The sequence below is a fragment of the Aplysia californica genome, unplaced genomic scaffold (genome assembly GCF_000002075.1).
Source record: "Aplysia californica isolate F4 #8 unplaced genomic scaffold, AplCal3.0 scaffold00007, whole genome shotgun sequence".
NCBI lineage: Eukaryota > Metazoa > Mollusca > Gastropoda > Aplysiida > Aplysiidae > Aplysia > Aplysia californica.
This window is the reverse complement of record NW_004797277.1, coordinates 1,888,782-1,906,594: the sequence shown is the minus strand read 5'-3', so window position 1 is coordinate 1,906,594 and position 17,813 is coordinate 1,888,782. Positions and strand designations below refer to the sequence as shown.

General features: G+C 39.8%; 1 protein-coding gene across 1 annotated transcript in view; it reads left to right on the top strand.

The window, feature by feature from the left end:
* Nucleotides 1-1,090: 1,090 nt before the first annotated feature.
* LOC101863632 (stomatin-like protein 2, mitochondrial) overlaps nucleotides 1,091-17,813 on the top strand; it is a 23,662-nt gene continuing 6,939 nt past the window's right edge. Inside the window, exons 1-9 of the mRNA XM_005089579.3 lie at nucleotides 1,091-1,207; nucleotides 9,640-9,774; nucleotides 10,376-10,475; nucleotides 10,962-11,020; nucleotides 11,427-11,559; nucleotides 11,909-11,965; nucleotides 12,989-13,081; nucleotides 15,750-15,848; nucleotides 16,326-16,405. Of these exons, the coding sequence (XP_005089636.1) occupies nucleotides 1,163-1,207; nucleotides 9,640-9,774; nucleotides 10,376-10,475; nucleotides 10,962-11,020; nucleotides 11,427-11,559; nucleotides 11,909-11,965; nucleotides 12,989-13,081; nucleotides 15,750-15,848; nucleotides 16,326-16,405 (801 nt within the window). The 5' untranslated portion in view covers nucleotides 1,091-1,162. The remainder of the gene's footprint in view (nucleotides 1,208-9,639; nucleotides 9,775-10,375; nucleotides 10,476-10,961; nucleotides 11,021-11,426; nucleotides 11,560-11,908; nucleotides 11,966-12,988; nucleotides 13,082-15,749; nucleotides 15,849-16,325; nucleotides 16,406-17,813) is intronic.

The window sequence follows — 17,813 nt, the reverse complement described above, 5'->3', positions numbered from 1 at the left end:
TTCCAGTTACTCAAACAAGACCCAAGACATGACTATCTCCAGTCTGAATCTGCTTTCTACTGTTCATATTGAAGATCTTATTGTGTTGTTTTGAATGTTCCGTAGGTCACTCATTTAGTTTTCAACTTCTTCAACGCAGCACTCGCCTGTGGAGTTCAGTACGGAGGACCCGATGACAAGGTTTGCTTTGGGCCCCTAAATAACTAAAGTGTGAATCTCTCTTTCTCTCTCTCTCTCTCTCTCTCTCTCTCTCTCTCTCTCTCTCTCTCTCTCTCTCTCTCTCTCTCTCTCTCTCTCTCTCTCTCCCCTCCTATCTCTCTCTCTCTCCCTCCCCTCCCCCCCTCTCTCTCTCTCTCTCTCTCTCTCTCTCTCTCTCTCTCTCTCTCTCTCTCTCTCTCTCGGGGGTGTGTGAGGGCTCGCGTACTTTTGTGTTTGTGTGTGTGTGTGTGTGTGTGTGTGTGTGTGTGTGTGTGTGTGTGTGTGTGTGTGTGTGTGTGTGCGCGTGTGAGTGCGTGCGCGCAGGCGGGCCGGCGGGCCAGGGTGCTCGTGAGAGATACAGAGAAAAGAATGTGTGTGTGTGTGTGTGTGTGTGTGTGTGTGTGTGTGTGTGTGTGTGTATGTGTGTGTGTGTGTGTGTGTGTGTGTGTGTGTGTGTGTGTCTGTGTGTCTGTGTGTGTGTGTGCTAAGACTGCAAGTGAAACAGAGGTTCTTCCTTCGATTTTCTGTTATAGGTTCAGGTACCATAATATTTTGGACTTTCACAAATGCATACAAATATTATAGTTTTTAACTGCTACTGCTGGTACTATTATGCTTCCTACAGCTTTCCTGTCCCTACGGCCCAGAAGATTACTAGCATCGCAATTCCCCTTGCCGATACTATCAAAGATCGTACTTTGCATGTGAAATTAGTATCAAATTTATTTTACTTTTAACTCTAGGCATTCGTTCACTTACATCACGAACATACTTTCTGGCACTACAATCTGTTTAGAAATTGTTTCCAACGGAAAAACTTGAAGGACAAATGCTGACAACTTTCTAAAGAATGGGCAAATACAGGTGTATCGATACTTTTCATTGAAGGACCCCATTCGTTACAAGTTCAATCTCCAATGCCTGAGCTTATGAAAGTGATATTGTCTTGGAGTCACAACTCACGATGTTACGCTCAGTCGCAGGCCGTCCAATTCGAAGTCTTTTACAGGTATCTTTTGTCAGTCGGAACATTGTGGTCTGATATTCATTGCACCATCTTCTTTTGAGCATTTCCTGTTATTTCATCTCGCGCACGAAGGCCAAATTTGACTAATTTAATGACCGATGTCTCCTCGCTCTCACTCCTTCCCATCTTCTGATGAAATTCTTCTGCCTGGCTTCATCATGTTGACCGGTCAGACAGTTCGTTAAAAATATTTCCTACATGCATACATATTGGCCTTTTAGATCTATTCTATGACATTAAGGAACCCCACCCTAGCCTCGGAAAAGATCTGTGGTTAAATAAGGAAATGCCCTTGACAGCCCTCATTTAACTCGCATCTATCAGTAGACCTACTTACTTAGTTGTTAGGCCCCTCTTCACCGTTCAAGGACACTGACACTGACACATGATGAAAAGATTTCGCCATCGCCAATATTATTGATCTTGCTGTTCATGATGTGGTTTCTATTGGGACTTTCAATTACTTCAAATTAGAAATGGAAGAGGCTAGCCGTACTTAATGACGGCTAGACTATATTAGACCTGCATGTTTGCCGACAATCGTCTGAAATCCGACAATTGCGACCCCGACCCGCGAACCGGCCGATGCTATGGCTAGGCCCACCTGTATTAGTCAATGTTCGAAGTGCGAGGCCTGGCCGTGTGCCAGCGACCCTTTTTTCTCCCGTTGGCTTTGTCGGCACTTTCGTTTTCGTGTCGACCGCCGACGCGCGCACCGCCGACTGCCGACGTCGGCGTTTCCGACATAATTGTCGGAACCTGAGTAGAAATACGAATACGAAAAAGTACGACGACTTAAATTATCTACTTTCAGTTTCTTGCTCGAGCGGCCATTTTGAATTTCGTTTGTTTACTGATTGTTCAGATCATGTGGATTCTTTCAAGTCCGACTCACTTGTTCTACTCTAGATCGAGATTTATATAGATCATTATAGACCTCAATGGAGGATTCATATTCCAATTCTATTGTGTCAAACCATATTATAGGTTGTGCTGTAATATTAATGTTGGTAAAACGCATTTTTTCAGGTGCGTGAATTATTTACTTAGAATAAAGATCTATCTAGATCTATATCTAGATCTAGCCCCTTAGACTCAGCTGAGTCCCTCTCTTCGGAATCGGATGCGGATTTCTCGTTCAAGGCCTAGATTCTAGATCTATTCCTATTCACTTGTTCTACTAGATCTAGATCTAGATCTAGATTTATTTAGATCACTGAGATCTATATGGAGGATTCATGAGATCTTTATCCAATTCTATTGTATCAAACTCTTTATAGTAAATTATAGCAATGTAGGCCATATTATTTTTATTATAAATTATAAATGCTCCTTGTTTGTTTTGGAGTGTGCTTATTTTCTTTTTTTTTTTTTTTTTGACTTGTGCTGGCCTTTTTACACGAGGGCCGTTGCAGGTTCTTTTTTGGGTTAGGCCTAGGGGTAGGCCGATAGGGTTTGGGTTAGGGTTAGGTCTCTTCTTTATTGTGTTTGTACGGGTGGTCGCTCGTTACTCGGAAATCCTTCCTTTTATGACACCCACAATTTAAAAGCTCTAAAGTTACGGGGGGGGGGGGGGTTGCTCAAAATTTTCAGACAATCTGGTTGAGGCTCACATGCAGGTCTACTATATCTCTAGATCTAGTAGTCTAGCCATACTTTACCCTAGAAGCGCTCAGCGTTTCACCGGAAGTAACCCGCCAAGAATGCCCCGCCGCCACGGCCGATCAGTTGTAAACATGGGGGTTTGGTAGGGGGAATCAGCTGAGATATCCGAAATGTGTACTTGCTACTGAAAAATGACCATTTACGGCTCAACAGATGATAAAAAGCATTTAAAAGCATATATATTTTCTTTAAGCTGATAGAATGAGCCATTCAAAAATGATCGGCGATCAAATAAATACAAACAAAGCCCAGAACGCGATAGACTCAACAATTAGTACATCAGCACAGTGAAATAAGTGATAACACATAGCGTGTAGTCGCTCAGCAGGACCGCGTCACTTTATCGATCGATATCTCGGCCAAGAGACGTTCTACGAGGTCAAGATAACTTGCAAAGTCATTGGTCACTATTTATAACTTTGGCCTGTAATTGACTACGTCAATTCCATATAAGGAACAACTGGAATTTTCCATTGAAAAGGGTTAGCGTCTATGCCCTTTATAGAGGGCCTGTGCGCTTCCCGGTCGAAGTAGGTCAGCCCTATATATAGGGCGTGCGCGCTTCCTGGGTAGCCTGGCTCTCGCCCTTTATATAGGGCATGCGTGCTTCCAGGGTTAAGTACGGCTGGACAGCTGGGCTAGCCGTACTTATGATGGCTTGACTGACCCCAAAAAATAGGCCTACTGAATTGTAAATGTAAATTTTTAGTTTGCAGTACCTAAAGTATTTGTATTTGAGGCGAAACCAGGTGCCTTACTGACAGTGCACATACCTAAATAATTACTAATGACTTATGAGACTTGTTTTCTAATGTTAATAGGCCCTAAGATAAGTACGGCTAGAATGGCAGGCTAGCCGTACTTAATAATGATGACTGAAATGTAAATGAATTTTTTTGTTTGCAATGCCTAAAGTCCTAAAATATAAATCAAAATGTATTCAGACAAAACCAAAAGGTGCCTTACTGACTTGCATGTATTTGAACCTGAATAATTACTAGATCTAGATCTAATGAGACCTGTGTATTCAACAGGTTTGAGTCGATAGGGCAAAACCTAGATCTAAGTACGGCTAGACTGGCAGTCTAAGGCTAGCCTCTTCGATTAGAAATAGAATCTAGATCTAGATCTAGTCATTTTATTTTGTGTAACAGAATTTGATGGAGATCAGCCCTCTTTCAGCAGTAGGCTACCTATTCTCAAATGGAGTGTAGTCTCAGTATCACGTACACAGTAACTGGGCAGTCCAGAACCCCAAGTTCAGTTTTTGTCATCCGGTGTTGCCTTCATCCCCACCCCTCCCCTGACTGTACCTTTAAAAAAATCAATAATCCCCCCATTCCGGAACCCTTTATTCGCAGCTCACAGACTTTGAAAGAACTTGGTGACCCTGACAGGTACTCGCAATGTGATGCGCATGCACAGGTTCACTGACCACTCTCACGATGGCGAGCAAAGAGAAACATAATAGTCATATTATAGATCTAGGTCTACTTATATTCTTATAAAAGTATACTTTTCCTTTTGGGCCTACCAAGTTAGGCCTGGTTAAAGTTAAATTAATATTAATGCTCAACTTAGAGGAGAACCGACTGGATCTAGGCTTATCAACGGTAGCCAGTCATTTCGTAGCAATGCCCACCGAGTGTGTTTTGTTCTGCCGATTTTTGGCCCCCGCAGCGGGGGTGTTTCGTGGGACGCACAAATGCAAAGGTTGTTGTCTTCAACTCACTCTCACACCGCTTTTCGTAAATGGATATGAATGAAACTTGGCAGCCAATCAGAAAAGAGGTCAATTTCGTAGTATGCAGTTTGACAACTTTGTACCCATCCAAGAAGTAGTCGAAAACGTTTGCGAAAGTGGTTGATGTGGTGCGCTTTGAAGATTTTTCGGAGCTGTGATTTGTCAAACTGACTGATACGTTGTACACCATTTTTCTTTATTCCCTTAAAATTTCATGCTTCTGTGTTTAGCGGTTTTCGCGTAATCTTTAAAAATGTGGGAGTAACTAAGGGAAAAAGCGGCATTGCCATTTGCGCGTGCTGGGTGAACGACCGGAGGCTGGGAAATTTCCACTGAGTAACGTCATCAGCCATCGGTCGCCTTGGGCGCTACAAACGAGGCCCCGCTTATGTGAACCGGAAAGGGGGGGGGGGATACTTGAAAACTAAACGGGGGCCTTGATAACTTGCGTTTTTGTTGCATTTTAGTCACAATACAATAGATGTAGTCATTTTTATTTGCTTGATTGCATGACAGAAGAATAGAAACAGAAAAGCAAACATCTTGAGAAGTGGTATGGCATCGTGTTTGCGTTATGAAAGCCTATTCCCCCTCTTGGGAAAGCACACACTTGGACTCGTCCTGTGTGCTCTGTTTGGAAAAGTGAGGCATTAAGATTGTTATTAAAGAGTGTGGTACTTATTTAGTCCAGTCTGGGAAGATAGTCCTGTTTATACATTGTTATCGTTCACACGTGAGTGCGCACGCGTGCATGTGTGTGTATGTGTGCGCGTGAGAGAGAGAGAGAGAAGGGGGGGGTGTAAATATGTTACATTTATTGTACGAGTTGTAGCCTACACATGCTAAATATTCCCATGACTTGTAAACTATCTATAACAAAGTATGCCTGCTTTTACTAGTAAAGAACTGGATTTATTAGACTAATAAATCCAGCTCTCTACTTACATTTTTGTGACAAATTGATCCAGAGCATTGCTTGGCAAGGAGGAACCTTTTATGTTGCCAAGTTTCATTCAAATGTCATGACTCTGGGAGAACGTATGACTGAATCTTTGTAAATCTGGAAAGAACGCCACTTTTTTACCTGTTAATGTCTTTACAACTCAAAAAGTATGACAGATATTAAAAATCTCACAGCATGACTAGATTCTGCATTAAAAAATGTAGGCCTACTAGACTGCCAAGTTTCATTGACATTTTCCAAGAAATAGGCGAGCTATGATAAATATTGTCTCAAAACGCACCGAAAACCGCCACATTTTTACCTATAAACGTCTTCATAACTCAAAAAATAGGATAGCTATGGAAAATCTGAAAGCAGGACTAGATTTTGCACTAGAAAATGTACTGGGTTGCCAAGTTTCTTTTAAATATACTCCGAGAAATGAACGAGTTATGACGAATATTGTCTCAAAACTCACCAAAGAAAGTCCCATATTTTATGTTTTTTTCATAGTGTACCAAAAATTAATTGATTAAAAAATTCATAACTTTTTTGTTTATTGATGGATTTCAAAAATTCAAAAAAGTTCCATGCTCTGTGAAGATAAAGCTACAAAATGCACCTATTTGCAAACACTTTCTGGGGAAAAAAAGGTTTTTCCTGGTCATTGCTACATTTCGTCACATGGTCATCTCGTCACACCCCAATTATGTGTGATGAAATAACTTCACTTATATTATAGGCCTATCTCTCCAAAATTGTTATAATGCTAGTAGCGTTGGGGAGGATCAGCCTAAAGCTTTTTTTGAAGTTATATAAATTATTAATGTAAATTAAATCTTCGTCCAAACTGTTCCATAGTTGAACATTATTATTTAAATTCATAAGTCAAAATCAATGTCTGGTAAAGAGTTAATTAAAGCTTTATGTCTGAAAGTTAGGATCTAGCTTTTTGCAAAATCGCAGTAAGTACCGTACGCTTCTATTAGCTAATTTATTTTTAACAGAGCTAATAATATATGGTCTTGCCAATCACACCTTTCATCAAATACCTAAAAACTTTGTTGATCTGACTTGATAGATTTTCATATTGTCAATACGTATTTATGAACGGTGTAGCTGATCAGGTAGGCACAACGACTCGCACAGCCCCAACCCTCTCCCAAAAATCGTGATTTGCGATTGCCATTACAATGGTTGAATGCGTGTTTGATGTTTGCAAGTGTGCTACGAAATTATCGTCTCCATTCAACCTTGTGGATTTAGGGTGTGACGAGATTACTGTGACGTCTTCACTGCACTGGTGTGACGAAATGACTGGTATTCATATCAACAACCTCCAAAATTTGAATAATTGTACGAATGACTGTGTGGTTATTGGTACAATTGTACTAATAACTAGTTAGAGTTGTACGCACTATTGTACCAATACCGGCAGCCTTCCTTCTCAAATGTTGTTCTCTGTCCTTCTCATTTTTGCAATGTCTGACACTACATCACTTGGGTGGTTTGCTAGCATGTTTGAAAATGTATAGGTACTACTTAAGAATGTAGGTCCCGTGCACCCAGAGTACTGGATATCAATATTGACTTAAATATTCAGTATCGATGTTTGATCCCAACGAGAGCGAGAGATGTGCTGTTATTTTTCAGTAGCCTACAAAATAAGCAGTAGAATTTCACTTGTTTAATAACATATTTCACCCAACAAAAACTTTGGGGGGGGGGGGGGGGGGGGGTCAGGAGGGCATGCCCCCTGAATTTGACTATAATTTGATGTTTTGCAATTAGGTTTGATATCTTTCCATATAGGCACACGCGTCAAAAAGTAATTGTTTGGTGCCGGAAATAATCGTCGGTGGAGCCAAAACCCACACTTTGTAGTCATCGTTTAACGGGGCCCACATTCTTAAGTAGTACCTGATATACAAAGTCGAACCTGCCATGATGGCCACCTGTATAATATGGCCACCTGTTCAAACAGACACTTTCCATTTCCCCTCTTGCGTATTTGCGTATTTTCTATAAATAATTTAACTGTGTAAAACGGGCTCCTGTCCATCGCGGCAGCGGCCACCTTATTTTATCAACCCACGGTCAAATTTACCTGCCTCAGATGGCCAGGTGTGGTCACTCATTGCCTGATGCTTTGTCATAAATTTTGAATCAGCCTTTAATGCTGTGGACGGGCGTCATGAGTCATAGTCCATTTACCTGTCGTTGTAATTTGTCCCTCCGATGAATGTTTACACCTAATTTGACCAATGGGCAACAATAAATTTTCAACTGCTGGTGAGGGAAACGTGTGATCCGTCATAACCTATAAGCCCCGCCCACAACTCATGCACAATTCGCATGTGAGATGACTGGTCACTGTTTTGTTTACCTAATCTCTAACAAAGTAACAATTGACGTTGACGCGAATTTGCGACAGAAGTGTCTTTCATTCTCTGAGTGGTAATGACCTGTGTGCTTGTTTTACCATGGTACTCGGTCTTCATCGTCTTACATTTGTCTATTTTATCTTTGCACAAAGTTTGCAACTAAAATAAGCTAACCAAAAAACAAACCAACAAAACAGCAACAGCAGCAGCAAAACCCTACTACACCCCTTTATCCTCCATTTTCAAAAGAAAGTAAAAACCCTTTTAATCTAAATTCGCCTTAGGCAGCCCTAAGCCTGAGATCATCCCCTGGTTTGGACCTCAGAAGAGAATGGTTTGCTTTCTTCCTTTTGATCAGTCCTGCCTAAGACGGCCACCTGTGTTATATGGCCACTTTTCTCCTTGAAAATGGGTGGAGGTTTACACAGGTTTGACTGTATTTTTTATTTATATAAAGGAGGGGGTGTCTATGTACACGGTAACCGGGCACATAGTCTCAGAGTCCACATACACGGTAACCGCAGTAACAGGAAGGTCCACCCTCATTTTCTAGACAGAAATATCGTGTTGTGTGACTCGCCATGTTGTGTGTGCGTGCACTGTGCGAACTCCGACATTCTCCGATGTCTGCTTTGTGTGCGGCCATGTTGCTTGACAATGGCCATTTCAGTTCCGTTTTTTCCTCTATCCAAGTTCATAGTCATAGACACCTTGTGTAGATCTAGATGCACTACTACTCCATCTGACCCCATGGTCACGGGCAAGGTCAAAGATGACCTTCAAAGTTAAGCATTTGTAAGCCTATTTTTTTTTACTACTTAAACATTCCTCATACAGTAGAACATGACTATAGCGGCACCTGCAGTAGTGGGACTTCACCGGAATCCCCCTTTTTCTATGTTGTACTCAATTATTCATGCTTGATTTAACGGGGCAAGGAAAGTCCAGAACTTGGATACAGTAGGAGAGATCGAGCGAGCGAGCTCTAGTTAGGGGAAGGGGGTTGGATGACGGGCTCCAAACAGGCAGTCGGCGGTGTGGCGTTGTGATTTATCAGTCCAGTGATGAATGAGGTGGGGCAGGCGGCAGAGGAAGATGGTGCGGAGAGACTCCGAAAGTGATGTGCCATAGGCTCAGGCTGCTAGGCCAAAAAGTAAAAAAAAGAGAGCGTGAAGTACGGTGTAGTGTGTGATTTCTGGTTCATTGAATTGAGATCGTTGATACTCAGGCAAACACACGCATCCACTTCACCAGTTCTACAGGTCTACTGGTATGATAAACATTTCCCCTTGCCAAGCTTAACTTGTCGGTGTGTTTCGCGGATCGGAGCATGTGTATAGAGGGAGTGACCGTGCGTTTGTACGTCTAAATTATATAGTAAAAAAACCTGTCAGATGACGAAAGCGTGCGTTTGAGCAGAGCGTGCTTTTGTATGGCGTGCGTTTAGGCGGAGACTACTGTACCCGGTTAACGTGTACAGAGATACTGAGACTACATGCCCGGTTACTGTGAATGATTCTGACATAATATTCAAAACTAACTTTGTTTCATACATGAACAGATCTTTCTTGTTGTTTCCTTCAAACTTGATTTACTGCTTCTGCCTCAAGATTTATTTTTCTCCTTTGTCTGTTTTCATATAGTATTATTTCATGTGTGTTTATATTTTTCCTTACAGGCTTCACTGAATCAAGCAAAACAGAATGTGCGACACAGGTCTCGACTTCCCATCAACACTGTGATTTTATTTGTACCTCAACAAGAAGCCTGGGTTATTGAAAGATTTGGAAAGTACAAACAGATTTTGGAACCGGTGTGTGTGAAACTTCAGGGTTGAGGGAATGAAACAAAAGGGAAAAATTAGGTTTTATTTGTAATTTTCTTTAATAATGATTTATTAAAACTTTTTTATTGTATTTTCAATTTACTTGTAGGCTCTTGTATATTTCAGCTGAAGAATGGTAATTTTGCTTTTTCTAAAATTGCATTATCTGTAATTGTTTAAAATTTTAAGCTCTGAATGTCATAATAGTTTTTGTTCCTGTGTCACTAGTAGGAATCTTCACTGTTGAAAGCAAAAGACACGAGTTTAATTCACGTTTGTTGTTTTATCAAGCTTCTCAGTCTTTCTGATGGACTTATGGTGGAAGCAACCTGCCTCTTGAATGTATCGAGGGGCATACACAAATTACTTTCATTCGCAGGGCGGATGGGCTTGAATGTGAAGGATACTGAAGAATCACTGAAAAGAAAGCTGTGGTTTCTTTTAGTATTAATGGTCATGTTTTCCTGGCTCTTTTTAGAAAAGTAATAGAGTTATTTTTCAAATTGCGCAGTTTTGAAAGAAATGATAAAATTGTTATTTGCAAGCATGTATCTTTTGTTTGTTTGTTATTGTTTTTTGTTTTTTACAGGGTTTCAACATTATATTGCCTATCATCGACTCCATAAAGTATGTCCAAAGCTTAAAGGAAATTGCGATAGATGTACCACACCAGGCAGCCATTACTCTGGGTAATGATAACTCCTTTAAAGATTCAAATTTATAAATGTGTGTATAGTTCCGTGTTGATTATCCTGGAAAGTTTCTTCCCTTTCTAGAAATCATCTGAAATGATAATTTGAAATGTGAAACGTTATGTAGCAGCTTATGACAACAATAATGATAACTGATAAGGAAAATAAATTGAACAGCTTCTCATTCATTCTGCATGATGTTGATACTTGTGTTTGCACTTTGTGTGTCGCATAAGGTTAAACTATAAATTGTTTGGTGTTTTACTTTTTAAATCAGATTTGGTCTTTGGTTGGTAATTTTTACTGGTGATTAATGCATGCTTTTAAGTATTCATTGGATGATTTTGATGATGGTTATTATGTTGGGCTCTCTCTCAACAAAGGTAAGTTGATATTACTGACATAGTAGAAATAGTTCAGACATCAAGAACCAGCTACCCTTTGACAGAATACAATTCTATACGTGTCTTTGTATTTCCCCAGACAATGTCACCTTGACTATGGATGCTGTGTTATACTTGAGGGTAGTTGATCCATTTAAGGTATCTATGTTTTTTGCGTTGTTTTCTTTTTTTTTTTTTTTTGTACATCTAAACTAAAGTGCTGTATGTTTTATTATAAGACAAATTGATGCTATGATGCATCTTTGAACTTTATTTCAAAGTTAAATTCATCATTCTCACCCAATTGTTGGACATCATTAGATTTTTAAAAATGCTTCTATTGTCTCTAGAGTTTAGTCTGTTGAACTTTGGACTCTCGTCCTTTTTGGGCCAGCCTGTCGTTACAGATCTGCTTTGCTTTGTACAGGATTATGCTCCGTTGCCGTTATAAACTCCTCTATAAGACCTGTTTGTTGTAGTGAAAAGTGCAAACCTTGCATCGTTGTGTTGTTTTAGTTTTTATATAATCACAGCCTCAGTGTCATTTGATGTCATCCTCTTCTAGGCGTCCTATGGTGTTGAAGACCCAGAGTATGCCATCACCCAACTGGCACAGACCACCATGAGGTCTGAGATTGGCAAGATTGCTCTGGACACAGTGTTCAGGGAGAGAGAATCTCTAAACATTGCTATCGTTGGTGAGTTTTTGAATTTAGTTTGTTTTCTTTGAAAGGTATTGTGCATACAAGGTAAACACCATAGTTTACCTGCCAAACACCATAGTTTACCGGCCATCTGCTATAAAAATGGTACTTGTTAAAAAAATTCAAGCAAGCCTTCTCCTAGCATATAATTAAAATGTAGGATAAATAATCCCTTTACTTCAAGCGAAGATTTCTTGACTGAAAGCCTCGCAAGATGATCTCAGATCAGCCAGTACTTCATCTTTTTACTCTCAACTTGACTTCCGTAAGTGTTTCGCTTACTAGATCAAATATACTTCAGTTGTGACAAAACTCATGGCAACTAATTCTTTTTTTTCTTCAGATTCTATCAATACTGCCGCCCATGCCTGGGGAATCAAATGCATGAGATATGAGATTCGTAAGTAAATTCTCGATTCTTCCAAAATCATATGTGAAGCACTGTGGTGAAATCATGTGCCCGTCAAAATACTGAAATCGAAGAAACGGGTATTTTCCCGCCAGTTTGGCAATTTTTATCGTTTTTTGGGTTTTTTTGGCTCAACACATCAGACCGAAGGGCTAGAACCCAAATGGCCGCTGGATCGGAAAAGTGGCTCAACACCTTTCGTGTCCATATGTAAACATATTTCCATGTGAATTCTACTGGAAAAAAAGTTGATTTAAGGCACAAAATATATAATTTTATGGTTTTCAAGGACTCTCAGCCTTTGAAATTATCATTTTACCCCTGAAGTTCAGCGACCCTGTCTTCTTTGATCGCAAATATCTCAACTTTTATTGAAGATGCATGGGTTTTTTTTTGTTGTGAAAGCAAGGCAAATGAATAAGCTTTCATATAATACCAATAACTCATCATGCTCAAAAATTGACGAGCGTCTGATTCCACCTCATTGTGACACATGTGAATGATGCTATTTGAATATTTATTGTTCAATGTGGCGAAGATTTTTCCAATCTTCTTTCTAGAAAAGGCTGTCAGAATGTATGACTTTGATATTCAAGTGCAGCTTAGTGCGTTACGGTCTGAAAAATGGCTACACCTAATTCAAATTTGTCCATGGCTGTGTGTTTATTTTTTTTTAGTTGATATTGGTTGAGTACAGTATTAGCATTTTTAATGGGCACTCAGTTTAACAAAGATGCAGGTTGTATTAGTTACTACCGTAAGCTGTCAGTACACCTTTTTTTTTCATTTTGGCGCCACACTTTTTTATTTGCTAAATCCAAAGCCGGATCGGTTACCTTACTTGTGTGAAAAAATCAAAGTGAAACTGATTAGTTTTTTAATCAATTAGAATTCAAATTTCGGAAGAATGCTATTTTTAAATGGTTAGGTTGACAAAAAGCCTATTTATCTCGCAATTGTTGTGAATAAAAAAAGGTGTTTTTGTCAGCTTACGGCAGTGTTATTGTTCCCCAGGTGATATGACGTTACCAAGTAAAGTACAAGAGGCTATGCAGATGCAGGTGGAGGCAGAGAGGAAGAAAAGAGCCGCAGTGTTAGAGTCAGAAGGTTTGAGTCCTGTTTTATTTATATGTAGGTGCTAGTTTGTGATCATGAGCAAGAAAGTTCCTGTGTTACCTGAAAGATACCTGTTGATTTTTTAATAATGTGACATGCAGCAGGAATGCTGTCAATTTAATTGAGAATAAGAAGGCACTGGGCTGGCCTCTGGTAGGCAAATGTATCCCACCTATTAAAGTCTAGGGTTTTAATTGAATTGAAGTCTTAGTATTTCTAGTCTTTCCTGGATTATTTTTTGCTCTCAACCTGGTGTATTTTATGAGAGTATAGTGCTCTTCCTTCTAATTGAGCTACATTGTTTCCTTTCGCACATCAAAATCAAAGCGTCACCACAAAACAAAAAATCAAAGGAGGAGGAGAGAACACTGTTTTTCAAGTGCTGTAAACAAGAATGCAGTCTTTTCTAAATTGCTGTGAAATGTGTGATAGAAGAATTACTGTGGACTGTTTGTGACTGTTTTAGATATAAGAAAGATGATGCGCTATTTGTGATGACAATGAAAAATCTTAATTCTTGTTCAAATTACTTTAAAACAAGCTTAAATGAAAGAGGAGGGGGTAAACTTTAAGAACTATGGTTTTTTAATCTGAAAAAGTACATTGATAAATTAAAAAGTTGTTGGGATTTTCTGTTGCAAAATTTGGGGGGACTTTAATATATAAAAGTATCACTAAAAAGTGGGACGATTCATGATGTCTTTTGACTGAAAACTGTCAGTTAGTCAGGAATGAATTTGAGTAAATGAATGAAACTTGCCATCTCTATGTGACTTTATGTGCAGAATCTAGTTCTACTATCAATTTTTCAATGTCTTTATTACTTTGGATCTTTAAGGCTAATATTTGCGGGAAACTTGTTTAACTCTTTCCGGACGTAGCTTTTTTGGGGTGTAGAAATAATTAACCTGTGGCTCAATTTGGCTATGCAGGTGGTGTAGAAAATAAGTTCATAGAAGCATAACCATCACTCCAAACGTAACATATGATATATCAAATTGAAGGAAATTGAATGAGGAATACATCCCAATATAAAACAAGGATTAATTTTGAACATAAGTATGCATTAGAAGCAATAAAAAGTAATTATAAATGACGGATCGTGTTAAAACGAAACAAAACTGAGGCCCCATATCACAGCCGATATATTGGTGATACGTCCGCAAGGGGTGTGGACTGGCGTCGATATATCGGTGATGCGTCCGGAAAGAGTTAATTGTGCGACATCACTTGAACTGCTACGATAGGGGGACACAGGCATGAGAGACAGGTTCAAATTTTACAAAACTTTATAAGGCTTCAACACATCTTTGCTAAAAAACTAATTTAGTCTTATTTTGAACATAATGGGCAGAAATTAATTGAATTTACACAACCTGTTACAGAAAGTAGAGCTGGGTCGCGAGCTCGAGAACGGAACTGAATTGCCACTCTTGCCTGTGGAACGTGATTCGCGATTCACTTCAGCGGAACAGTATCGCCTTCCGATTCACTCTCCTGTCGCTGTCACCACCTTGCAGCTTGTTTGTAACCTTCTGCCGAGTCCAGTCGCGAGCCCAAGGACAGAACGGAACACTTAGTTAACGAAGTATGGCTCCCCTAATTTTACAAAAGATGGTATAGTCCAACCCCCCTATTAAAACAAAATGAACGGGGTCCAACCTATAGACAGAAGTAATTTTATAGAGCCATTGATTTAGCGAATCATGGAGTTTGGGGGGGGGGGGGTGAATTTATGTGGTCGCTAATTGAGGTCAGTAGATAGAGCTGCGCAACGAAGGGTGTGGGGCGGAGATGGTGGTGGGACAACAAGAGTGGGACTCGCCCTCGCCGAGTGGCATTGATATGACAATGTTCCGTTTCAGTCAGTGTTCCGCCGGAGTTCCGCGAGCGCTCGTGTACTCGCTATTCTTTGAAGCCGACTGAATCGCGAATCGCCACTCTCAGATTTGGCGAGCAGGATCCAGCTCTAACAGAAAGGATATAACTTTGATCATAAAAGAATCAGCGCTGTTCTCCGTTTTCCCCCTCTGCAACTTAACAAAGTGGCAAGCCTCAAGGGACAACCTGCAATGGATTATTTATGACCTATTTAGCTCTAGGCAGCCAATCACATCACCTTCCACATTCCAATTTGTGAGCTTGTTCAGTTTCTGACCCCTTTTATTGTTGGATGGGTGGTAATTTTTAGTGGGTGCATAAAATCTACTGCACAAAGGGATCTGAAATTTTACAGTAATAAAGAAGACATCTGGTCGACGATGACACAGCAGCTCTTTTTCTTAGTCTTAGTTTTTGAAAAACGGAAAAAAATTCACACAAACACGGCAGTTTCTCCGGTTCCAGAATTCTGTCAGCATTGTATGCTAGTATGCAGTAAGTTTAGCCTTCCTTTTCATTTGCAGCCAAACATTGAAAAATAAAAGTGTTGCCTTTGAGTGTCCCCCTTTTGGTGTTTGAAAATGTTATGAACAGTACAGCTTATCTGCTATTTGATGTCCTGACTCCCAAAAGAAAAAGGCTTTGAGATTGAGAAAGGTACTCCCAAGATCCCAAGAAATCCCTTTCCATTATATCTTCTTAGCATGGAAAAAAAAAAAAGAAATCTTGCAGACTGATCTATGGTTACCTTTTTTTAAAAAAAAAATTTTAATTTCAGGTAGTCGTGAAGCAGAAATTAATGTTGCAGAAGGAAGAAAACGAGCAAGAATTTTGAATTCCGAAGCTGTGAAAGCTGAACAAGTCAATCAGGCTCAGGGTAAGTTTAGTATAATAATGAATTATATTCTTGTTTTAATGTTATATTTACTTTTTTTGAGACGAGTGGAGTGGGTGGTTGGCGGGTGCTGTGGTGTGGTTTGCTTCTATCCTAATAAACATCTATCGTCCTTATCTCCCCTCCTTCTTTTTTGTGTTTGTTACTTTCTTGTAACACCTCTAATCTTCTGGCGCTAATATGACCTTATGCAGTTGCGAGTGCCGTAAAATCTCTACTAAAACAAACAATCGAGACGAGTGGAATGAACATTTCAAAATGCATTTTCCAAAATTTTCAGCAGGTAGCAAAATATGGACATAAATTTTTTAATTGTTTTTTCTCTACTCTGTATAGACATTATTCAGTTAATATTTTGTTTCCTTCTAAAAAATGTTATTGACAGTGCCATGGGGGCGTAGTTTAGTATAATTTTTGTTTTCTCACCTCTACAACATTCATTGTATGGATTTCTATCAGGTGAAGCAGAAGCATTGGTCGCAAAAGCCACAGCCAAAGCAAAGTCTATTGAAATGATTGCTGATGCCCTGGACCAAAATGTAAGTCAGTGTTTTCAAGGGTAGAATATCCATAGTATGGTCTCTTTTGGTAATTCCTTGTAATTTATGCCTTAATGCAGATCCCTGGTTTTTTTTATTCTTTAACACAGTACCGCAGGGTCATAGTGAAAAACCCTTGAGTACTGCACCGATTTAGAAGCCAACAAAATAATTAGGGTAAGTTACAAAAAAATTCATTGAAACAAAAGTCATTCACAGAATTACTTGAAATTTTCAAGATGTATTAAGAAATGTACTTTGTAGAAAAACCTTTTTTGCCACATATAGACATCAGGATAAAACTCCCATTCTGTATGGAGAGGGTAGACACGCCCACCTAAATTTCTATCACCCATAGGCCTGGACCTACCAACACTACCCGTTGACGGTCCTGCGTCACCATTAGATCTAACACACGAAGAAACACGATGAATCTGTCTATGTCACTGTCAGGCTCTACCTCAAACAAATTTGTCAAGATAAGACCCATTGTCACTACAGTCACTAAGCTCTTTGCCTGAATAGGAGGCATAGCGATCTGGGAACGCTGAAGCCATGGTAGAACAAAAAATGCACCAAAAAAAAGCCATCACAGCACAAGAAATGTTCCCAAAAAAATTCACAACGTGACATTAATGATTCAGCTATCACATAGAGTGATTTGCCTTGATAATTACTTCCGTGGAGAAGTTCCTTATGTTGTTTAGTGTGCCTGGTCGAGACGGGTACTGAGCGGAAATTACGGGCCTGCCGACGGTACTGTAAGTGTTAAAATTCACAACAGAACTCATTTTTAAAATCGAATACATAAATTGGGAAGCCAGATTCAATAAAGTCACTTGCAAGGTGATCAGCACCCACAGATGTGGCTTTGCACAGTTTTCTGTCGCAACACACTTTATTTTCTCTACTCCAATGGACCATCTGTGGATCATTGCATGTTTAGATTATATCTTTTCATACATTGTATAGTACGATTGACCTATCATAGAGACACACATCCATTTTGTGTAACCAACAGGGTGTCCAGTAAAGTCATAAAAAAGTCGTAAATTCGGCGCTCTGGTCGTAAAGGTCATAAATGGTAGTAAATGCGCCTTGAAGGTAGTAAACATTTGGTAAACGGTCATAAATTAATCTGCGTAGGGAGTGATGAAGCCAAAACAGGCTTCATTGAACCCTAGCCGCGGTACATGACTCCGTTTTAGCCGGTCGCTATTGTGATATAATATTCGTTCTCCTTTTCCCCGTCCGAGAGTACGTTTCACGCAAAAAGCCAGTTATGGCGGCAGGTGAAAGTGTGCGTGACACCGAGGCTCGATCGGGAAAATCAAGATCTACTTTCGCTTTCAGAAATAAGCCGGTGATAGACTGATAACTACATAGCTGCCACTTTCCCGCTAAACAG